The 24429-nt window shown below is 34.8% G+C and overlaps 4 protein-coding genes across 5 annotated transcripts; 3 read left to right on the forward strand and 1 right to left on the reverse strand.

Moving 5' to 3' along the window:
• The first annotated feature begins 1604 nt into the window (after positions 1–1604).
• On the forward strand, positions 1605–3110 carry LOC111793107 (RING-box protein 1a). The gene is made up of 5 exons (XM_023674841.2): positions 1605–1847; positions 1959–2009; positions 2121–2180; positions 2629–2700; positions 2794–3110. The coding sequence occupies exons 1-5, from the start codon at positions 1715–1717 to the stop codon at positions 2829–2831; spliced, it is 354 nt and encodes a 117-aa protein (XP_023530609.1). The 5' UTR covers positions 1605–1714; the 3' UTR covers positions 2832–3110.
• Positions 3111–6118: 3008 nt separating this feature from the next.
• On the reverse strand, positions 6119–8213 carry LOC111793740 (serine/threonine-protein kinase RIPK). The gene is made up of 4 exons (XM_023675766.2): positions 7781–8213; positions 7563–7698; positions 7217–7477; positions 6119–6906 (listed from the first exon to the last, which is right to left on the reverse strand). The coding sequence occupies exons 1-4, from the start codon at positions 8165–8167 to the stop codon at positions 6425–6427; spliced, it is 1266 nt and encodes a 421-aa protein (XP_023531534.2). The 5' UTR covers positions 8168–8213; the 3' UTR covers positions 6119–6424.
• A 6179-nt stretch (positions 8214–14392) lies between these two features.
• On the forward strand, positions 14393–17778 carry LOC111793834 (pro-cathepsin H). The gene is made up of 8 exons (XM_023675892.2): positions 14393–14694; positions 14780–14901; positions 15082–15197; positions 15720–15793; positions 15899–16163; positions 16732–16863; positions 16990–17125; positions 17445–17778. Exons 1-8 carry the CDS (start codon positions 14507–14509, stop codon positions 17480–17482), a joined length of 1071 nt encoding a protein of 356 aa, XP_023531660.2. The 5' UTR covers positions 14393–14506; the 3' UTR covers positions 17483–17778.
• A 976-nt stretch (positions 17779–18754) lies between these two features.
• Positions 18755–24386, forward strand: LOC111793195 (protein FIP1). 2 transcript variants are annotated; one of them, XM_023674972.2, is made up of 14 exons: positions 18755–19020; positions 19513–19600; positions 19741–19849; positions 20121–20170; positions 20493–20559; positions 20709–20781; positions 21163–21218; positions 21810–21906; positions 22139–22223; positions 22380–22442; positions 22901–22960; positions 23632–23724; positions 23824–23886; positions 23979–24386. In XM_023674972.2, exons 1-14 carry the CDS (start codon positions 18965–18967, stop codon positions 24078–24080), a joined length of 1062 nt encoding a protein of 353 aa, XP_023530740.2. In that variant the 5' UTR covers positions 18755–18964; the 3' UTR covers positions 24081–24386. The 2 variants fall into 2 exon arrangements, with proteins under 2 accessions (XP_023530740.2, XP_086979472.1); XM_087123346.1 differs by having other exon boundaries at positions 18973–19020; positions 19513–19604.
• The last annotated feature ends 43 nt before the right edge of the window (positions 24387–24429 follow it).

Consider the following 24429-nt stretch of genomic DNA (forward strand, 5'->3'; position numbering starts at 1 on the left):
GGATCTGGGTCGTTACAAATGGTATCAGAGCCAGACACCGGACTATGTGCCAACCTTCTCGCTGTTCCCCAAAGAGGGGTAGACATGAGACGGTGTGCCAGTAAGGACGTTGGGCCCCAAAGGGGGTGGATTTGGGGGTAGTCCCACATCGATTGGAGGAAGGAAAAAATGCCAGCGAGGACGTTGGGCCTCGAAAGGGTGGATTGTAATATCCCATATTGGTTGGGGAGGAGAACAAACCACTATTTATAAGGGTGTGGAAACCTTCCCCTAGCGGCTTTTAAAGCCTTGAGGGGAAGCCCAAAAAGGACAGTATCTACTAGCGGTGGATCTGAGTCGTTACAGACTATGAACCAAATAAATATTAATATACGCATAAAAATGCATAAACTTATTCTTCATGACAACTTAGGACGGAAGAAAGGGGATAAGGTAGTGGAATTTTGGAGGAGTGAAAACAAAGGACCGTTGAATGAGGAAAAGGGCAAGAGATGCATGGGAGAAAGAGACAAAAGGGTCTCTTTCTTACACTTTTTTGTTTAAAAGGAAAGGGGTGATAAAATAAGGTAACGGCTACATATCTTGCCTTTTTTTTCTAATGCAAACTTAGTACCGGGCGTTGTGCTAATGAGATGATTAGATACTGACGGGCATCGTCGAGTTATGAAATCTTTGGTTAATAAGTCGGTGTATTTGGATTGTTAAGTTGGTTTAGTGTTTTTGGAGTGCTACACGTTGTCTATAAGTTCGAGTTGCTAAATTCTTTAGTCTTTATTGCTACATTGGCTCGAGTTATGAAGGAGTGTTGAATGTTTTAACATAAAGTTTTGAACTAGTAATGTAACAGCCTAAGTACACCGCTTATAGATATTGTTCGCTTTAGTTCGTTATGTATCACTGTCAACTTCACAATTTAAAAACGTGGCTAAGGTTTCCACACTCTTATAAGCAATGTTTCGTTCTCATCTCCAACCAATGTGGGATTTCACAATCCACCCCACTTGAGACCCAACGTCCTCGTTGGCACACCGCTCAATGTCGGGCTCTGATACATTTAATTCATGTGCTATAATACATTTAGCAGTGACTACATGGTAAAATTCATGAAAAAACAAAAAGCCAACGTCTTGAAAGTTCGTAGTAAGAAATGATTGGAATTGAGTTTTTAAACCCTTAGTTCAAACGGGAATTCCAACTCAATCTAGCTCAACCGTCCTAAATAGACCCCTCTCCAATCGACGTGGAATCTCACAATCCACCCCTTCGAGAGATCATCTTAAAATTGTTGAGAATTGTCGGGAAAATTTTATTCATGGATATTAGTATTTATAAATACTTTTGGTACATTAATCACTTAGATTCATGTAGTTAGGAACTACGTACCTCTACAATAGTATGATATTATAAATTAAAAAAAAATCAATAAAATAAAATAAAGGTATTTAAGGAAAGAAAATATAAAATAAAAGAGTATATGTTTGAAAATATTTAATTATAAATATTTGTATATTTTCGACAATTACCATTTTTATGGACCGATCTAAATGGGCCGAATAAAGAGAAGGCCCAAACAAATAAGAGACTTTTGGAAATTGTCTAATCTAGATTCTTGACCTCTTTCGCAACACGAAGCTACGATATTCTTCTTTCACTTCCCGGGTTTTTGCTCCGCCGCTGACCGGAGAACTGACGCTCTGCGGTCGAGGTTTCAGCCATGGCTACGCTGGATTCGGATGTGCCTATGGTTCCTGCTGGTGAGGCTTCGAGTAGTGCTGGTCCTTCATCCTCCAAGAAACCTAAGCGATTTGAGATCAAGAAGTGGAATGCTGTCGCTCTTTGGGCTTGGGGTATTTTCAAACCTTAATTTCGACTTTTACGGTTTCTTTTAGAGATGTGTTGCAGTAGTTTGGATGTTTCTTAATGATTATTGTAACGTAATTTGTAATTTACTTGTGCAGATATTGTTGTTGATAATTGTGCTATTTGTAGGAATCACATAATGGATCTCTGTAAGTTGAAAGAGTTTCTGGAGTTCTAAGTGTTCTTTAATTCTAGATGTGGTTTTGGATGTTGATTTGATGTTTCTTACTGTTGTGTGTCCCGATTGGTTTGGTGTTTAGGCATTGAATGTCAGGCGAATCAGGCGAGTGCCACTAGTGAGGAATGTACTGTCGCTTGGGGTATGCTATTACGCCTCTTTTCTGAAACCCTAGCTTTTGTTCTTGTTTCCTTGTCTTACCATTCTTATGCTGGTAAATTTGATCACTTTGTCTTCTGGTGGTTGTGCAAAGCAGCCTTGAGATATCTCAATGACTGAAAAATCATCTTAAGCTACTTATTTTTCTTGATCATACTGCCAAACAATAACAATTCTCTTGTTGAATGGACCTTGCTTTTCTTTGTTTTATGTTGTTCATGTAAGCTATTTTAAACTCAAAGTTTCAGATCCATCGGGGATTTTCATGGTGGTTCGTCATTTGATCTCTTGTGTCCGCAGTCCTTTGGATGCATGGTTAAACCATAAATTTGTTTGAGTCCCTTTTGATAATCTCTCTTTCCTTTAAGGATTAACTCTTTTCTCTATCTCAGTGCTTTGGCCTTGCACTTAATTAAGAATATTATTTGCAGGGGTATGCAACCATGCTTTTCACTTCCACTGCATTAGTCGTTGGTTGAAGACTCGCCAAGTTTGTCCATTGGGTATACTTTCTAGTATCCTTTAATGTTTTTAAATTCATAGAACTGTATGAAAACTCTGCTCATTCTTGATTGAACTTTTGTTATGCTTTTCAGATAACAGCGAATGGGAGTTCCAGAAGTATGGACATTAGGACCTTTGTACGGTTGCAACGTCGGAGGTCAGACAAATTCTACTTGAAATGTTTGTTGGTTGAATATTTGAACCTCTAATGTCCATTCCCAATATCCTGTTATGATTTGCTATATGTATCTTTGTACCTTTTTAAATTTGGAAGTAGTTTAACATAATCTTAGTTGCTTCACTCCAAGTATTGAGCTAAACGCTTACTTTCCTTCTGTGAACTTCCCTGCTGTTCCCTTTGTGCATGTTTTGGGTTGAATCAGAGTGCCAAATCTCTTTGTTATTTTCACAGAGATGTTGCTAAATATCTCGGTGAAAGTTCTTTCTTCCTTTGATTTTATACTATGGTTATATTGAAAACGTTATTTGAGATGAGAATGTTGATGTTTTTCCCAATTCATAAAGTTATTCAATGGTATATTATTAAGGGTCAGGCGATACGTGACAATTTTACAGTACAAAATATCATAAGTTGAAGGCTGAATATATGTTTGTGTGCAATATTTGGGCATCTTTTCAAGTTAGCCTTCAGTTCTGGTTCGTTATTCTTTCACTCACTGTAAACCCTCAAGATTCATTCGACTCAACTTTAACCTTAAACCTTTTCTTTCCTTCACCTCTTCTTCTTTCTTCTGCTTTCAAGACTCAACCGAAACAAACCCTTTTCCTTCTTTCAGGTAAGTAAACCGGACGGACGATTCTTCCTTCTTTCATTAACATTTTCAATTATATCCTTCACGTCAATGAATGTTAAAGATTGAGTTGACATAAAGCTGGCCTACCATAATACTTGCGAGGTGGAAAAGCTTAGAACAGGAATTAGGCCACCTTAAGGAGGAATGATATAATTCCTCCAAATTTTGAAGGAATTGGCTGACACTTCTCTTGTCTTTAGTTAACCCATTTTCTCATCTAAATTTACTTTGCATTTTCTAAGCTATTATGTCATGTAAGCTTATAAATTAGTCAATTTTAGTAATAGTAGAATGTGGGAAGGGTATGTCTAAAGCGTATATTTAAGTCAAGTCCTTTTGCACACTTGATAAATGGCTAGAACAATGCAAAGATTGGGCTGTTAGCTCCCATTCTACATATTTAGCCCATATGGTCTCTCATGGGCCAACCCAGCAGGTACCAGAAATTATCATATTTAGCTAATTTCTAAATTTTGATAATTAGGAAAATTACCTTCTTGATCTTGCAGTTTGGTTTAGGTTACCTTTGGTTTATTGAGTTTTTAAGTGTAACAATTTTACTCCTTTTAAGTTTGCATTTGATAGAATTTTTGGTCCATTCATGACCAAACATGTTCCAAATTACATCATGACCAAACAAACGTCTTCTCAAATGATCGCTACATATGACCAAACAAACAAGCTATTATCAACCGTAGTACATAGATTGTGATGTGACGTTGTGCTATTTGTCCATTCATTATTGTATATTTTTATTAATCTCCAAATAACAATCATGATGAATCAATATCGACATCACTGTCATTATGAAAAAAATTTAATGAGATAGGTACATGAATTGATGTTTTCTTTTCTTCTTTTTTCAAACGACTCAATTGATCAAACTTGGTAAAGGCATTCTTGGTATAAAACAAGAAAACGTTCACACTAATTTGTCATCAAAACGACAAATGTTGACTTTGACAAAAAAATTGAGTAAAAGAATTTAACTTATTTGGTATTACTTCCAAAGTTGAAACCATATTTGTTATGAATCAAAGATGGAATCTTCACGGGAGAAACACCAAAGTCAAATGGACTAAGAGATTGTTCATATTATTTTATAACTTTATTTAAGAGATCATTGTAAGGTCACCATTGATTGAGACCCATCACCAAAAAATCCCAAATTCATCACATAAACCCTAATTCATGGAATATTATCTCTTTTTATTATTATTATTATTATTGATAATTTTTCAATTCTTTGAATGGGTCACACATTTTTTAGTCATGAATTTTTTTTTCCCACAAGCAAACAAATTTGAAAACCTCACAAATTACCTTTGTCAATAATTTTCTACCAAGCTTTCTCTGAGTAAATATTTCAAAAACAAAGGGCTAAATTTTGGATCACTTTGTCTCTCTCTTACTACAAAATTCCTAATATTTAAATGGAAAAAGTTACGAAGAAAAAATAGGTATATCGTGTGGAGTTGTTCCCGTTCCTAATATTTTAATGTCTATATGAAAATTTGGAACACCATATTGAAACAACTTGGTCAATTTGATCAGGATTATCAATATCTGTGATATTAGTATGAATATCGATAGTTTTTAGATTTTTAGTAAAAATTACGATATATTTTGCATCTTTTGAACGAGTCTCATCAACGTTTACCCTACTTTCTTTGTTTCTTTCTTTCTTTCTTTCTGTTGTTTTAAATTGTCAGGTAAATTTGTACGGTCAGCAAGAAATTGTTTTTACTAATTTCTTTTATTCCAACCGAGTTTTTATGACTTGCACGTTTCATTTTTCACCTCTGCAATTGTTCAACTAAAAAAGAGTAAGGTAGGGTAGGGCGGGTGAAATAAAAAAGTTTTATAAAAAAAAGCTTAATTATTGCAAGGGACATGAGTTGAATTGTTCTTCTAGATGGAACGTGTGCATAACCGCACGTGTATAGTAGGTGAGGTATATTTGAATATTGCATAGTTTATTTGTTGGGATTGCAAAATATATATATATGTATATGTGTGAAATTTTTTATCAAATTATAAATACTAAATATAACACGACTAAATTCTAACCTTTTTTTCCCACTAAATTTGTAATTATTCAAAAAATATTATTTTACTCTCAACTCTTAATATCTTATAAGTCTATACAATCAATTTATATAATATTTTATTTTATCGACTCTACGCCATTTTTAAATTTTAAATATTTTTAAATATTGTTGGGTCGAAAGATGGGCTAACTCAATTACTTCTGAAACTTTGAACTATATATAGTCATAACAACGTTATCGTACCATTAAATGTTACTTTATTTCTCTGTGCCTGTTTAACTATTAATGAAAAAACTTTTTACACCCTGAGATTTTCCATCTTGTTCGAGACGAGTTCCTCCCGGACCACACCTCTTCAAAAGGCCAAAATTGAGGCGTAATCGTCCTACTTGGACCAAACAGCCCACTTTCCCTTTTCTAAAATAGTTGACTGGATGAGGCTGAAACCGTCATTTCACAAAATTCAAAAACGTGTTTTAATTAAATTTGTTTACTTATTCGTAATTCTAAGGTGGTGGATGAATAATAATAATAATAATAATAACAAATAATAATAATAATAATAATAATAATAATAATAATAATAATAATAATAATAATAATAATAATGTTGAAATTACAGTTAGAGTTGGTGAGTTGTCCCATTTGAATGGGTCATTTCTCTATCAACTTTCACTTTTAATATTTTAATTTTTTTTCCATTTAATTATTCAACAAGAAAATATCAAATATTTCCGAGTCAAAAATTAAAATAATAATAATAATTACCCACAATTTTTGTTTGCAACTTGCAAGTAAGATATTCCCAATGAATCTCTATCTACATCTTTGATTTACAAAGTCCCCAATCCAACGGCCTACTCTCTCCGGCCGCCGCTTTCCGACACCGGCGATCTCGGGTAACGGCGGTGATCTCGTCTACGATGACCGTTATGTTTTCCTCCTCCGTTCTCTTCTTTTGGAGTCTCACTTCCCTTGGTCGTGGGTGCTGTTTCCGGCACTACAAAAACAAAGGTTCCAATTGGCATGTCTTGGTAGTCCTTTAATGGCTCTAGAATTTTCACCACTTCGCTCATCGTTGGCCGCTGCTTCGGGCGGTAACTTAGGCATTGGTACGCCAATGCCGCTGCCTTTCTAGCTCCAATCTCCGAATATTGTCCTTCGAGTCTACTGTCTATTATTCGACTCAGCCTTCGATTGTCGTTCAACATTGGTCTCGCGAATTCCACTAAGTTCTGCTCTCGGTTCGGCCTGTTTCTCTCTAACGACCGTCGTCCCGTTAACATCTCTAAAAGAACCACTCCAAAACTATACACGTCGCTCATTGCCGTCAAGTGACCTATAAGAAAAAATTTATCAATCTCGTGTTCAAGTTATAAAGTTTTTCAATCCAAACAACTCTTATTAAATAACAAACACAACCAGACCCAACTCGGATTATTTCTTTAAATTCTTGTTTTTACCTAATTCTATAAAAATCCATGAACGGCTCAATCCATAAAACTTTCATTTACTTGAACTCATTCCCGACACAAGCCTACGAATTGAGTTTAGTTGATCAAGTTTTTCGGATCCTCGAGATTTTAAACACAGAGCTAAATTAAGTTTTAAGTTGATAAATTACAATAAAAAAACTCAACCGAGCTTACCAGTCATGACATATTCAGGAGCAGCATAGCCTTCAGTACCCATGACTCGAGTGGAGACATGGGTATCGTCTCCATCAGGGCCATCTTTAGCCAACCCAAAATCCGAGAGCTTTGCATTGTAATCCGAATCCAACAAGATGTTCGAAGCTTTGAAATCTCGATAAATGACGGGTTTTTCAGCTTCATGAAGAAACGCTAATCCCTTTGCAGCTCCTAAAGCTATTTTCATTCTTGTCGACCATGGCAACGACACCGAAAATCCTACCAAACAAATCATAACAACAATAATCAATCAATTCAGCTAAGAAAAAAACCAAAATTTCAAAAAATCTCAACAATTTCTTACTTCTAAACAGCTGATTCTCCAAGCTCCCTCTTGGCATATACTCATAAACCAACACTCTATGTTCATCTTCACAGCAATATCCAATCAATTTCACCAAATGGGGATGCCGTAATTGTCCCAAAAAAATCACCTCCGTCTAAAACATTCAACGTTCACGTTAATCACCGACCCATAAATTAAATTTACCATAACCCATCAACTTAAAAACAACGACGTACCAGCCACTCGCGATGTCCTTGAGTGCCATCCAAGTCCAAAAGCTTGACGGCGACCGGCTGAGCCTTGAGGCCAAGGCGAAGCTTGTCGTCGATGAACCCTTTATAAACCGGACCGAACCCGCCTTCTCCGATGAAATTTCCGGTGGAGAAGCTTTGAGTCATGACCTTAATTTCTCCCAAAGTGAACATGTGGATGTTAGAGCCGGCGAGGGACATGGAAAGGTCTTCGGAAAGGACAGAATTGGGATTGCTTAAATCCAGCTGGGAAATTCTCTTGTTGAAAGAGGTTTGCTTTGCCGCCACCTTCTTTGTCGCCTGCGCCGGTAAGTCGCCGCCGCACATCGGCGGCAACAACCACCGCCATGAAGCTTTTTTCTTCATCGTCATTCGATGAGATTTGATGAGAGAATTTGAGGAATTTTGGTATTTAAACAGAAAAATAAAGTGAAAACGGCGAGCAATTTCTTGGATGCCAACGAAATTAAAAAATTATTTATTTAAATAAAAAAAATTAGAATAATTTATTTTTAAATTTTTTTTAAAAAGAAAATAATACGGCTTGGTGTTTCAAGCCGAATTGACGTCGCTACCCCTTTGACTTTTTTTGCATTTTCACCTATTAAATATAATATTTCTATTTTTTATTATTATTTAAAATGCTATTTAATAAACACGACTCTCCACGATGGTATGATATTGTCCACTTTGAGCATAAGCTCTCATGACTTTGCTTTGTGATTCTCAAAAGACCTCGCACCAATGAAAATAGTATTCCTTGATTATAAACCCATGATCATTTCTTAAATTAGCCGATGTGAGACTTTCATCCAACCCCTCCCCTTAATCGAGGCTCGACTTCTTTTCTTTTGAAGTCTTAGTCATTTCCTTTTCTTTTGGAGTCTTAGTCATTTTTTTACTATGCCTTCAAGGAGCCTCGACTCCTTTTTCTTTTGGAATTCTTTGTTCGAAATTTGAGGATTCTATTGACGTAGCTATGTATACCATGTAAACCTATGATCATTCCCTAAATTAGCCGATGTGGGACTTTCATCAAACACTCGATCATTGTTAATTTTTTTTTTACTACTAGAGATGGGCTAGCTATGTAACACTCGAGTAAATGAGTGATACATAAATGAACCGAGACCATATTCGAGTGAGAGCAATTTTGTTAATAAGATGACTAAGGAAAGTCACTACTTATACGAACAAGGTGCACGTAAGAATATTTCACTAGATATTAAAAAAAAGGGTAATTCCCCGTGTTTTTTTATATCGAATGCGATAATTTTTTAATGAGAAAATTAGGTTAAACCCCGATATGAGAAACCAAATGCAGCCATTTTTCCTTGGCGATTTGGTCAGAAATAACTCCGTCAACAAAATGAACCAAAAGTTGGTGAGATTGCAATATTTTTGCCTTCGCTTCTAGAAACTCTTCCCTCCAACCCCCCCTAAAAAAAATATTATATCATCAACTCGATTCTATTATTTTGGATAAATGTAACCGCCATCACGACCGTCCATCATGCATACTTTATTGAAGGCGGATTTTTAGGAAGATCAGGAGCCTTGCTTCCATCTAAAGTTGACCTCTTGGATCTGAAGTGGGTCCCACGTTTCCAGTTGTTGAGAATCATTCGAAAACATCCGGCTATTGGTCGTGTTTACGGTTTTTTCGTGTCTTCAATTACACACAATAATTTATTATTATTATATTTTATTGAACTCATAAAATTAAATTAAATTAAATGAAAAACATTATTTAATGAATTATTTCTCTACTAATAAGTTGGGATTATTCGAAATATTAATTTAATTTGAATATATGTCACTCTTTACATCACTCTTATATTATATAATTTAAATAATATAGATATGGCTAACCTTATCTTAATCAAAACTTGCCAAATAAGTATTGAAAAAATCAACCATTACCAAATCTAAATATTAAAATATATAAAATTAATTAAAATATTTATATCCTTCAGCATTCACAAAATTTATTAATATCTTTAAAATTTTAAAAATATATATTTTTTTGTTAATATATAGACAAAATTAGTAAAATGTTTTCTTTTCGGTCCCTTGTTTTTTTTACTTTGTTGTTTTTGGCCCAACTTGACGAGGAAGTTTCGAATGAGCCCCAACGCCCGTGAAATAAAAATAATAATAAAGTTACGAAAAAAAAATCATCCCCGTCGCCTTGTGGCTGATTACTATTCACATGTAACAAAAGTCCAATTTGAGGGTAATTTTGTCATTTCAAGAAAAGGTAGTAGGTGCGTGGGGGCCACGCATCGTACCATTGCCCAACTATAAATAAAGTCAATGGGTATAAACATCGCCACCTTCTCAATCAACCCCAATTCTCATATCTACTAATCCTACTCAATAGAGTTTCCATTATTCATAATTAACATTCGACGATAATTACCGCCACCTTCTCAATCAACCCCAATTCTCATATCTACTAATCCTACTCAATAGAGTTTCCATTATTCATAATTAACATTCGACGATAATTAAAAATATATATCGTAATTTTTTTTTTAAATTTCGATGAACAATTTAAATCAGTTCGATTTTGTTGCCTGTTTGAGTCATTATTAACTAAAAATTAAGAATTTGGATAAATTCATTTAAATCAGCTCGAGATTATTGCATTGTTCGAGCCATTATTAACCCGATCGAGATAATTTTTTTAGATAAGCTTAAAATAATCGGGTTTAGGTCAAGTTAGTTGGTAATGATTGAAAATAGTTGTATTATTCTTTATTGATGGGTGGAGGGAAACTAAGATTAAATTAGGATTTGAAAATAAATCGAAAATTCTAAAATTAAATTACTTTTTAAATTAATTCTTCTAAGATTAACTAAATTTAAAATGAAATAAATATTAATAATTAATAGAAAATAAATATAGAAATTTGATTAATGTGGAAGAAAATGTAAGAAAAATATCGCAACCACTTCACCGTCTAATTTGGATTTTCACCAAACGAACCAAGAGTTTCAAATATTTGAAAATTAAACACGTTAGTTTTGACCCATAATTAAATAATATATATTTAAATATTCTAGAATTTGAATAATGTGTACGATATTTATGACATCATCATGTTTTCATCATAATTACCTAATTCATTTTTATTAATTTACTTGGGAAGCAAGCTTATCCAAAATAATTGGTAAATTTCCAACTATTTCCAACCTCATCTAGAATGTTCCATGCTATTATTAATGTTTTTATATTCTTAATTTTATGGATTAAACTAATTAAAATGTCCCATATTTAAATTATTTCTTAAATTATAAAAATTATGTTCTTTTCTGTAATTTTTAAAAATTACTTCGATTTTTAAAATACCGTGGGTAAAAGTAAAAGTCATGGTCTTTCCATTTAATTATTGTAATGAGAATTATTTACTTTAAGGATCACGGTAAATTGAACTTGAGGTAACTTTTGTTAATTTTAATGGAATTGTCACGTGTGCATGTATGCCCGCCCATGTGAAAAATTAACAAAGGTTTGGTAAATGTCACCCACTACATTGTGGTGGATTTTTTTTTACTGTAAAAGAGAAAAATAGTAAAAATATTTTATATAGTTTATAGATATAGCAAAAATCAATTAAATTTTAAAATAAATGTGAATTATGTGCAAATAATCATTTCTATTTGAACTTTTATGTTCTACGACTTATTCTAAAAGTGTATATCATTCCCTGTTTAACCATATATATCTCATCAAATTTATTTTGATTTTCGAGATTAGAAAAAATAAAATAAAATATTCAAAATTACACGTTTAAATAAACATAGTTAATTTATAGCATCTTCTTATCTTGTTTAGGTTAGGGGTATATATGCATTGAGTTAGAGAAATCTTTTGGAATAACTTAAAATTTCGAGTTGGTTAAGTTGGTAACCTGAGCAACCGGAACAGCGTTCACAACCATACCCGACCCAACTCTCTATTTTCAGATTGGATTAAGTTGAGTTGTCTGTTCTTTTTTTTTTTATAATTATTTAAAAAAAAAACCATACTTGCCTGTAATATATGTTACATTAATATTAAAATTTCATAAAACTCAAATATCAAGCATAATCTTAAACATATGGTAGGTTATGGTTGGGTTGTAACTCTATTTTGCAATTGGTCGAGTTAACCTAATTAAAGAAATGTTAACACGCGAACCGACCCAAACTTTTGGTTTTCAAAAAATTCAACCTAACCCAAATCGAAAAAAGCTAACCTGGTTAAGTAGTCTAGGTTGGTCGAGTTATCGAGTCATAAGAATACCCCTAATTAAGGTTTATCCATTGAAAATAATTGGGTTGTTGACAAGTGGTTAGTGGATAAAGCAATATTGAATGCGATGATTAGGCCTTGGCCCATAGGCAACAAATAGCCTAAATTTCAAATCTTTAGATTTTATTTTTCTATTTTTTAATTCCATTTATTATGTTTTATAAATTTTGAAATCAAATATCTACTCAATACATGTTGAAATTGTTTACATGTCTAGGGTTAGTTTTAAAATAGCTTATTATTTTAAACCCATTTTAAATGATAAATACATCATATAGTCTATAGTTTTTAAATTATTTTTAATTTGGTCCTTTCACTTTCTAAAATTACCAATTCTACCCTTGGTGTTAAAAAATATTTCAATTAAATTCTAACATAAAAGAATGTTAAATTTTGCTAATATAAGGTTTGTGTGTATTTAAACATGTTCGAAAGAAATAAAATTTTCAAGAGGTCGCTAAATATAGAATTGTTTAAAATAAGTTATATTTTAACTGAGCGACCACGGAAATACCTTGTTGGTATATGCAGTAATCGATCCCACAATTTGACCTTACGAGATTATAATATAAGTAATATCTTGTCGTAAAGTTTTAGGGTTTAGGGTAAAATCGTTGATTAATGGTAAAATCTATTTTTTTTAACCCTTATGTACTTTGACCTACTAACAATTTTATTTTGAAATATTATTTACTTTAAAAATAATTATTGGGAGATTTGTTTGAATTAAATAAGGAGAACCCAATTATATAGCTACACGTCATGGCCATGTCACCGACCCCACAGCCCACACCGCACTTTTGAATTAATGTAGTCCATGATTTTTTTTTACGTGGGCCCCATTGTTCCCATGTCCCCTGTTCTGTCGCGCCAACTGTACATTTGTTTTTTTTTCGGGGAGTTAAAAACTTTTTTCAATTTATTTATTCTTTAAACTTTAAAATTTTGAAAAATTATTTAATAAATATTTTGATCTATTATTTGATCCATTTGTTTTTTTCGAGTATTATAGATGTGACAATATTGCACCTTGTCCCTTGAATTTAAGGTTAATATATCATAACGTTATCCAGCACACTAAGTAGAAATGAGTCGGCACGAACATAGGATAGTTCATGCCTTCACAGTACTTGGATGGATGGATTGATGAATTTATAATACGACTCATGGGTTAGCTCTCGATAAGTATGTTTGTATGAGTAGTGAAAGCTAATAAAATCTCGAGACTTGAAATGACATCATGAAGTATTGGTTGGACTCAACAGTTATTGATTATCATTGTATTTGTCGTGAAAAATTCCTAGATAAGCTTTAATTTGCATCATAGTTATTGGTATGCGTTAAGGCTGTTTTGGGCCAACGAATGATCCAAACACGATCGAGTGAAGTTTCAAAATCGACATAGAAGTGTGCCAGTCGGCTGAGAACCAAGATTACGAGATGGAGGAGTGCGTCGAATTGTTTTGAAAACTCCCAAAAAGCGATAACTCATATGATTTCAAACCCGTCTAAAGATGTAGTAAGACCAAAGTGACAGATTTAACCGGTAGAGAACCAAACACCAATACAATTTAATAAGATCGAAGGCTATGTCAAGCGGTTTTTGTGTTGACGTTAGTGGGGTTGAAGGCTTGAATACAGATCGTTACGTATAGGTAGTTTATGTCAACGACGACCCAAATTTTAATTGGTTGCGTACCAAATCTGAATTATTATAAAGATTTAATAATTGATCTAATTTATTTTTTATCTCATTCCCCACATGCAATCAAGATATTTTGACAAAAAAAAAAATATATATATATATATATATAGAGAAGAATACACGAATATCTTTAAAATATCTTCGTAGTAAACTTAAAGATAATTCGTCCACGTCATCATGTACGCCAGCTTGAAAAAGACCGCTGCCACGCAACCAACGTTCCAACACGTGGCTGGATATCATTGGGCCTTATTTACCAATTTGATTATTTGCCCATTCTTAATTATTGGTGTTTTTTAATTTATTATTCGCTAAAATACGCATGTCTTTTATTAGTATTATTTAATTTTAAGAATAGTAATTAAGATTTTTTTCATCAAATTTAAAAAAATAGTAATAATAATTTTATTTAAAAATACACATAATAATGAGAATATACTTTTAGATTAAAAAAAAAAAAGTTTAAATATTTAAAGTATAATGAAAAATTATGCTTATTTTCTTAATTTCTCCGGATTTAATTTATGTCGAAAAAATAGAAAAATAATTGTTTATTTATTTATGGAAGGGTATTTTAATAAGGGAAGCCTGAAAATTGCTCTCATCAGATTCCCCATTTTCCACTGCTAAATAGCGCATTGGGTTTCGTCTTCTTTCCTAACTCTGTGGAGGGAAGAAGACTGAGAGTGAGAAGCTGCCCGTGGAAATGGCTCCCCGTTTGCTCTTCGTCTCCTCTGTTCTTCTGGTTCTTTCCTGCGCTGTTGCCGGATCCGTCTTCGATGATTCCAATCCCATACGAATGGTCTCTGACCGTCTCCGGGAGTTGGAGTCGGAGGTCGTTCGAGTCGTTGGTCACACTCGTCACGCTCTCCGATTCGCTCGATTCGCTCACAGGTTCATTCGATCGTGTCTCTATGATCCATTCCTTGTAGTTTGGCTTGTTTTTGTACTCAGGTGAGATTGTTGTGGATTGTTTCAGGTATGGGAAGAGGTATGAGACGGCGGAGGAGTTGAAGCTTCGTTTCGGAATTTTCTTGGAGAGTTTGGAACTGATCAAATCGACTAATAGACAAGGCCTTTCTTACAAACTTGGTCTCAATCGTAAGTCGTAGGATTGATGTCTGATTTTGAATAGTTCGCTTGAAATGTAGGTTTATGAGAATTTATCGATTTGTTCGTTGTGGAAATAAGATAATTATTTTGACTTGTGATTCGGATGGCTATCTGTTCGAGGGATTCTACTGATAATTATCTCGCTTAACGTATTTTTTATTGCTGCAGACTTTGCGGATTGGACGTGGGAAGAGTTCAAGAAACACAGGCTAGGAGCTGCTCAAAACTGCTCTGCTACCGCGAAAGGCAACCACAAACTGACTAATGTCGTTCTTCCTGAATCGGTATATCCTTACCTCCACTGTCGACAACTTGAATCCTGAATTACTGATATTTTGTTTGAACAAGCTGGAGAGTGAACATTACAAGAATTCTGACCCAAATGATTTTGGTTTAGTCTGACTGACTTCTATAGTTCTGTTTTATCTCGTCATAACTGACCTATGTTTTCTGCAAAAGTTTACGTTCCAGTTTATTATACAAACATTTTTCCCATTCTTTGCAGTGGAAGCAAAATTTGAATTTTGAATTTTTTGTATTTATTTCTCTTTGAATCCAAGACAAACTTTATCGGCAATTTGGGATGAACAGCCAATCTTTTTGTCCAAGCATGAGCTACTATGGAACACTCTAATTTCACTGCATACAAGTGATCAAATGAAACTATGATATTCATTTAAGAAAGTTACGGTTTGCCACCAACCGAATTTTGAGAATCGGGTCTATCTTAGTTTAGAAGTACACGCATTCAAACAATTTTTTTACGCTGAGTCTTTGTTTACATCCTGTCTACGTCCGCTATGCAGAAAGATTGGAGAGATGATGGCATTGTCAGCCCTGTTAAAGATCAAGGCCACTGTGGTTCTTGCTGGACATTCAGGTTAGCTCTATCTTTTCCACTTGGTCGAGGATAGAAATATAGGGATAAGGTGCTCAGGGCCACCCAATATTTATTCATAAAGTTTCTTTTGTTTTGCCGTTGCAGTACAACTGGAGCTCTTGAAGCGGCCTATAGACAAGCACATGGAGAGGGAATCTCCCTGTCCGAGCAGCAGCTGGTGGACTGTGCAGGAGCTTTTAACAACTTTGGCTGTAATGGTGGACTGCCTTCCCAAGCTTTTGAATACATCAAGTACAATGGTGGCCTTGCCACTGAAGCAGCATATCCTTACACTGCAAAGAACGGCGAATGCAAATACATGTCTGAGAATGTTGGAGTCAAAGTCGTCGATTCTGTGAACATCACTCTTGTAAGTGCAAGGACCAATTTCCATTATGGGAGATCTCGTACTGGTTTAGTTGGTTCAGTTGGAGAGGAGAATGAAGCACTCCTTATAAAGGTGTGGAAACCTAGGGGAAACTCAAGGGAAAACCCAAAAAAGACAATATTTGCTAGCGATAGGCTTGGACTATTACAGATGGTATCAGAGTTAGACATCGTGCGATGTGCCCAAAGAGGGGTGGACACAAGGCGGTGTGCCAGCAAGAACCCTAGACCCCAAAGGGGTAGATTGGGGGGTCCCACATCAATTGGAGAAGGGAACGAGTGCCAGCGAGGACGCTGGGCCCTATAGGGGGTGGATTGTGAGATCCCATATCGGTTGGGGAGGAGAACGAAACACCATTTGGTGTGTAAACCTCTCCCTAACAGACGTGTTTTCAAAACCTTAAGGAAAAATCCAAGAGTTCAAAATTTGCTAGCAGTAGGGTTGAACGGTTAACAGGGTTGGCACAAGCTTAGTTAACTTCTCACTCTAATAAAGTATTCAAAAAAACCGTGTTACGATCTTTTCTAATTGTTAGTGGCTATATATGCAGGGCGCTGAAGATGAATTGAAGCATGCCGTTGCTTTTGTTCGACCAGTAAGCGTAGCATTTCAAGTGGTGAAAGGTTTTCGCTTATATTCAAAAGGAGTTTACACCAGTAACTCATGCGGCAGTTCTCCTCAGGTTAGCATTAACTATTTTGTTCGCTCTGTAAAAAGTTTGACATGAATGTCATCATCATCAGTCAGCCAGCAGTGGCATGGTAACGTGATAAGATCACGTCTGACAGTTTCTGGTTTCAACTGGCAGGATGTAAACCACGCCGTGCTAGCAGTTGGTTATGGGGTTGAAGATGGTGTCCCATACTGGCTTATAAAGAACTCATGGGGATCAAAGTGGGGTGACAATGGCTACTTCAAGATGGAGATGGGCAAGAACATGTGTGGTAAGTTTTCTTTAGTTCAAAATTTGTTTTCCTGCTTATTTGCTCTCTAATATATCTGTTGAATTTAAACTCAAATAATAACCATTGAATATAAATTTATGGTACATTTGACAATCTCTATTAATTCAACGACGGTAATCTTATCGACTTCATTGCGATAGATCTTTTTCGTTATCTAAACACAATCACATTGTACCAATATTATGTTAAATAATTTCTGGTTATTGTAACAATGAGATGGTAACAGGAAACCAAACAAATAGTGGCCAAGTGTTCTTCATGGGTTCCTATATTGATAAAAATATTTGGGCTGTTTCAGGTGTTGCAACTTGTGCTTCATACCCCATTGTCGCTTAGAGTTGGAGAACGGCAAAGCTTCTTACCGCGATATTAAGGTATGGGTATGGTGGATCAGTCTGCAAATTAAAGTTCCCAAGTCATGGAGTTATTATTTAATACAGACTGTGATATTATAATGTATTGGTTATAAGATTAAGAAGCTCTTGTAAATTTGCATATTCAGTGGTTCTTGGATTTGTTGTCTTCATAAGGTACTGGCAGTGGTAGCTCTCTTCAGGGTATTAATTTCTGTACTATGTGGCACTGTCTAGAACTCAGAACCTTTCATTACAAATAAACTTATTTTCTTTCAATTCCTTTTTTTTAGATTTAATTTTAGTTTTAATGTTTATTGGGAATGAAAAGAATATTATATTTGAGATTTTAGAAGGCGTTAGATAAAAGTTATACCGAGAGAACTAATGATAAAAATTTTAGAGAGAAACATTAATTTATTAACGATGGATAAGTATTATATAGATATTCAAATTGTCACTGTAATTGGCTTTCGAGAATTGTCAGTTTCTTTTATTGTACAATTATTTATATATCTCGAATTCTGAATTTTTGTGGTTGACACAATTTGTTAAGAATGATAAATATAAAAAACGAAGAAAGTAAAACACTAAGCAACTAAAGTGTCACGTTGATTGTAGGACGGTTTCAATATTTCCCATACGTAATTCTATTTCCCATACGTAATTCTTTGTATAGACGTTGAGGCAGACACTAATATGCCCAATGCACCTGCTGCAATATGATGAGAGACTATTCCGTCCGGAACAAAAGGATGAAACCCTTCGACACCCCACGCAGGATTTACAGCTTGTACCCTTCCGATTAATCCATAAGGATCAGATACCCATATTCCCGAACCATACAATCCGGTTACATGAAAACCCAAGAGAAATAAATGAATTCCAAAATTTTTAGCAAATTCAAAGAGGTTTTTTTACGTTCATCACAAAATATTTCTAGATCCCAATACATCCCATGTCAGATAGCTGCCAAGAGAGTTTAAAGGTTGAAAATCTTTTCTGAATTCGTTCTTCTTTTGTTAGAATATATTTTGTAAAAAAAAAAAAAAAAAAAAAAAAAAAAAACTTTTATGAACACAAATATTAATTATAAAATTAAAAAAAAAAAAAAGTTCAACAAATATATTTGAGATTGAGGATAAATGCTTTTAGAAGGTAAGTAATTTTGATTTAAAATTTATTAATAATGTTGTGAAGAATATTAAGTGATCTTGACATTTCAACCCGTGAGTTGGCGGTAAGAATATTAACTCGTCAGTCATCTCGTACTCATTCCGTTACGACCAAAAGATACCTATGCTGAAATTTGTTGCAGAAGAATCAGTCTCTCTCTCTCTCTCTCTGGAAAAATCACCGATCATCGAAATCGGAGAAGCAAAATTGGCGGTAACGAACAGCTTCCACTGCGCAATTCCGTGTCCAATTCTTCTTCCATCTCCGTTTAAGCATCTACATTCCAAACATGGCAGCGGAGAGGCACGCCTCTTCGCGCGCAACATCATCTCAAGACAACGCGATGTAAAATTTTCCATAAATTTCAAGCGTTTGATTGCATTTATTCTGTTTATTTCAAGCGTCCGATTGTTTGAATTCAAACTCCGCTATTTCTATGTTTTTGGAAATTTCAATTTTAGTTATTCCTCTGTAGTATTCTTCGTGATTTCAGTACGAATCCGACTGTCGGACGTTGAATCGACTTGCCTGAATGTTTTTGGATGATGAAAGTCACACATCGGCTAATTTAGGGAATGATCATAGGTTTATAATCAAGGAATACTATCTCCATTGGAATGAGGCCTTTTGGGGAAGCCCAAAGGAAAGCCACGAGAGCTTATGCTTAAAGTGGACAATATCATACCATTGTGGAGAGTCGTGTTCGTTTAACACTCTGTAGTATTCTTCGTGATTTCAGTACGAATCCGACTGTCGAATGTTGAATCGACTCGCCTGAATGTTTTTTACTGTCTATCTTCCTTCGGTATTGATAGTTCCTTCATTGGACTGGTACAGGTTTCTTGATATACTGCATGAGGCGCCATTATTTGGTCATCGGAAGCCTGCAAGAACAATTGGGAGCATAATTTATTGTCTTGTTTTGGCAAGTATAATCTCCATCTAAATGAACCAAAATTCATTTGTAATTCTAGTTAGGAAAAGTTTGATAGTTCTTGAATTGGCTGGCTTACTGTATTACTTTGTTTGAAAAGGCTGAAATGATCGCGTTTCTCCCCGATTTAGGTTGGCTATGCTGCTCTGGCTATTGGAGCACCATGGATTTTTCATCCTATAAAGCACTTGGTTGAACCGTTGCTCTGCAGTTGTGATGTTGTTCTGTTGATGCTCACAGGTGTTCTAATAAAGTCCAGAGCTATACTTACTCAGATAAACTAAAACTAACTATTTTCTGACGAAGTGACAATTTTATTTTCTGTTATTTATGTAGCCAGTTTACTTTTCGTCATTGCAAGGCTAAAAGTTTCTATTTAGTTCATTCTTAGGAATTCGAGCTGTTGAACTCTACCATTTTAACACAACATCTTGACATATAATTTCTTTGCTCAATAATTCAATGAAACTTTATACTTGTTTAGAAATTAAACCGCGGTTTACTATTTCAGGTATCTTTCAGCAGTATCTAGTATACCAAGTTCATAAAATTCGTTTGCAGGTACTTACATTTATCAATGAAGAATTTTTTTTTGTTTCCTCTTTCCTTTGCAAATTTGAAGAGGTTGAAGGTTTTAAAGATTGAAGTTGCGATATGAACTAAAAGTACTATTGATTGATATTGGTGATGAAGTGAAAATGTTTTCCTTAGTGATGACTTCGTTTTCTGTTGGTTGAACGTTTGCGATCTGGTAGATTAGTTATTTCTGTTGTAATATGTTTTCTTGAAGGAAGCCTGTCTTTTGGTCAATCTGGTGTTTCATTTCATGTTCTGTGGTTTACAATGCATTTGAATGGATTTTTTTTTTCTTTCTCATTTGCAGGGTTATTATAGCTTTAGCCAGAAGTTAAAGCATATTGTTCGTCTACCTTTCGCAGTTACTGCATATGGTATGTTAGATAGCTGTGCTGACTCGGTCTTTAAAAATCTTCACATTTTTGTGGTGTTGCTAAATGCCACATGGCAATGAAGCGTTTTTACGTGTTTTACATTTTTCGACGATGGTGGATCCCGATTTTAAATAATTGTTCAATATCAGGAACTGCTGCCCTTTTACTCGTCATGGTATGGGAACCTCAAATCAGTGCACTTTCGATTCCCCTAATTCTGAGGTAGTGAGGTTATACATGTGAATGTTGTCTAGTAGTTTTTCCAGTTAACTGTTTTTTACTTTCATTCCCTTCATCTTCACCTTCCCATGGCGATATCTTTTATTAAGACCATGTATCTGATCACCCAAAGATGTTCTATTTATATTTTCTGGATTTTATTACAACCATGGATGTTCCATTATTATCATATTCTGACTGTATGCAAATGTCCTACCTTAATTTTCCATTTTTTGTCATTTTGTTGCTTATTGATCGTATCATTAGAAGCTTCTCCTTTCAAAGCTTACTCCTTAGTTTACATACTTAATCCATGTCCCCATCTTTAGCTAGCTGTACACTACTGACAAAATGTTGTGCTGGATGCCCCTTTTACATCTGCAGGATGATTATGTTAATTGAAGCAGTATGTGCTGGATCGTTTATGATTATATATATCAGTAAGTTTTATGCATTCATGGGATCTCTTCAGGAGTTGATTGGTACCAATAGTGTTTTCGTTTATTGACTGGAATTGATTTGTCAATAGTCAATTTTCCAAACACTGAAAATAGTTAAAGTTCTCCTCATAATCACTTTAAAGGCCTTTTGAAGCCTGCAAAATCAATTCCAAATGGAGCCATAGATGGCTGCACAGTGTACGGTAGTGTTTTGCTTCCAAGGTTCTTCCAGTAGAATGTGGTTGTGTTTGGGATGATTTTGCATGCCTCAATAGTGATTATGAGGAAATTTCAATTGTTTTTAGTGCTTGGCAATGCTGGCTATTAATTAGTTTAGAGAAAATCACTCATTCAGTATGTTGTTTTGTAAAATCTAGTTATCAGTAACTTTTTTGATTGATTTCCCAAAGAATTTTATGGCTCTTCTAATCAACTCTTAAAGGAATTTTTTATCCTTACTTTATCCGACTTTGCCACGTTTATGTTTGAAACATAGCTGATTCTTAAAGCATTTCTGAATCAGATATTGCCAGCCTTTAAATCATATTTCATTGGACTTATTCATCTTTTTATTTAATGTGATTAATGCAGGTTATGTACAAAAGTACAATTCATTAAATTCTCAGCCTGATGTTTTGAAGTCATTGTATTCCCCACTTCAGCAATCAACTTCTTTGGAAGATCTAAGGTTATATTAAACTGATCACTATAAGCTGCTCTTTAGTCTGTATTAGAGTCTAGATAGTCACTGTGTCTTAGAAAATAATTGTTCAAATACATTTTCGCTATACTTATTTGATTCTAATTGATTATGAGTTTTTTGGGAAGTTACATTTTTCTCCTATGAAAATAGTGGTAATTTCAGATGACTCGTTGTTTTCTTCACATGAATAAAGATTAAGAATTCTTTGGTGGAACAGGTATCATGATGTCGGACGACTTTCTGATCAGCAAATGGCTCTGTTGCAATATCAGCGAGAGAATCTTCATTTTCTAAATGAGGAGGTATATAGTAACCTTATATACATACTTACCTCAAAATGGTTTGGCACACAGCCGCTTCTCCCTGTTCCTATTGGAAGGAGCTCATTCAATTGGTAAAGTAGATATTTAGTACCCATTAGATGTGTAGCCTGTAACCTTTGTTCCTGAACCTCTCAGATTCTTCGGTTGCAAGAGTGCTTAAGTAAATATGAACGGTCTAGCGATGGAAGCACCCCTCAGGTGATCATTGTTAATCTGATATTTGATGTTTTTTTTAGATTTTATCTGTATAATACTTGTCTAACTAAAGTTTGTACCGGTTTGTAAGATATCATTCATGTGTCTGAGCCTAAGAAGCACAAACACAAGCATGACGACACGACAATTTCTTAAATGAAGTAGGACACAAACATGTTGGAGAAATGTTTCTTTTTAGCATATATTGATATATTTAATATTTCATAATAAATACAAAGAAAGTAAATTCAACATAAATATCGTTTGATCTTGAAGTGTTTGTTGGATGTGTTTTTAGATAATATTGTCGTTTGATCTTGAAGTCTCCTGGTTTTGTTATCTACTTCATTAGAGTATATGAAAATGAAAATTTTCTCACATGATAGTCAAGGATGAAGGAATATGTGAAGGAATGTAATATGAATGAAAATGGCTGTAGTTACCGGTGGCTCCTTTTTCAGGTTGACCTTGCCCATATGCTAGCTGCTCGTGACCAGGAATTGAGGACCCTTTCAGCTGAGGTATGCCTTGCATACAGTACTATGGTTATGCTTTTATTTCATTTTTAATAACATCCAACTTATGTGCATTCAACTAATTTCTTGGGATGTCAGATCCTACTTGTATTATTTAAAGATATTCGATTTTGCTGTCCTGTTTTTTATCACTCGGCCAACTTATGCTGGTTTGCTGTGAGTGTGCTTCCATGACCTTGAAGTATATTGTCAGCTTAAATGGTTGTTTAACAACTCAAATTCACCACGAGCAGATATTGTCCTTTTTAGGCTTTCCCTTTCGAGCTTCCCCTCAAGGTTTTTAAAATACGTCTACTAGGAAGAGGTTTCTACACCCTTATAAAGAATGTTTCGTTTCCCTCTCCAATCGATGTGGGATCTCACAATCTACCCCCTTCGAGATCCAATATCCTCGCTGACACGTCGCCTGGTATCCACCCCCCTTTGGGACTCAGCGTCCTTGCTGACTCATGGCCTAGTGTCTGGCTCTAATACCATTTGTAAATGCCTAAACCTACCACTAGTAGATATTGTCCTCTTTGGGTTAGAGAGAAGTTTCTACATCCTTGTAAAGAATGTTTCCTTCCGCTCTCCAACTGATGTGGGATCTCATAGAAATTACTTTGACCACACGAGCAAACATAATTTTCCGTAACAATATGAATTATATGTTGCAGATGAATCAGGTAACATCAGAACTTAGGCTTGCTCGATCTGTGATAGCTGAGAGGGATACCGAGATTCAGAAATTACTCATCACCAACAAGCAGGTACTAATTTGAACATCATCCAACCCGACGTCCTCTCACACATTGCATATGGGCAAAACCTTCTATCTGTGAATTTAACATCTTGCCATCCATGAATAGTATGTAGAAGAAAATGAAAGACTGAGAGCTATTCTAGGAGAATGGAGTACACGAGCTGCTAAGGTACATCACTGCTTATTCTACTACCTTCATTTGATGGAACAAATAACATCTTCAATTCGCTAAAGCAATGACCTTTTATCGTTGCGCCAAAGCTCGAGAGAGCGCTTGAAGGCGAGCGTTTATCAAATAATGAATTGCAAAGGAGGATTTCAACACTAAAAAAGCATCAGAGCAGCAGGGGAGTTGATGCCTAACCGCCTTCCATACGGTAAATTTATTCTCTATTGAATATTTGATTGAGCAGCAGACAGATTAGACCGAGTTTTCTCCTGCATTATGGTCTCCAACATTTGACCAAATGCAGGCAGCAGCTGTAAAGGAACGAAGGTTCGTTTTTTCTTTATTTCAATCTTTCAAGATCCTCTAGATTTATTTTATTTTATCTTAAAATTTATTGTAAAACTAGATAAATCAGGAATGAACTATTACAATGTTATTGGATAATCGTGTTGCTTTTTCATAAGTGAGGTGATGAAATAGAATATGTGCTGATTTTATAAGTGAGGTGATGTAATATTTGCGTCCTTATTCTATAGTCATACA

This window comes from Cucurbita pepo, chromosome 4 (genome assembly GCF_057944985.1).
Source record: "Cucurbita pepo subsp. pepo isolate OVF chromosome 4, ASM5794498v1, whole genome shotgun sequence".
NCBI lineage: Eukaryota > Viridiplantae > Streptophyta > Magnoliopsida > Cucurbitales > Cucurbitaceae > Cucurbita > Cucurbita pepo.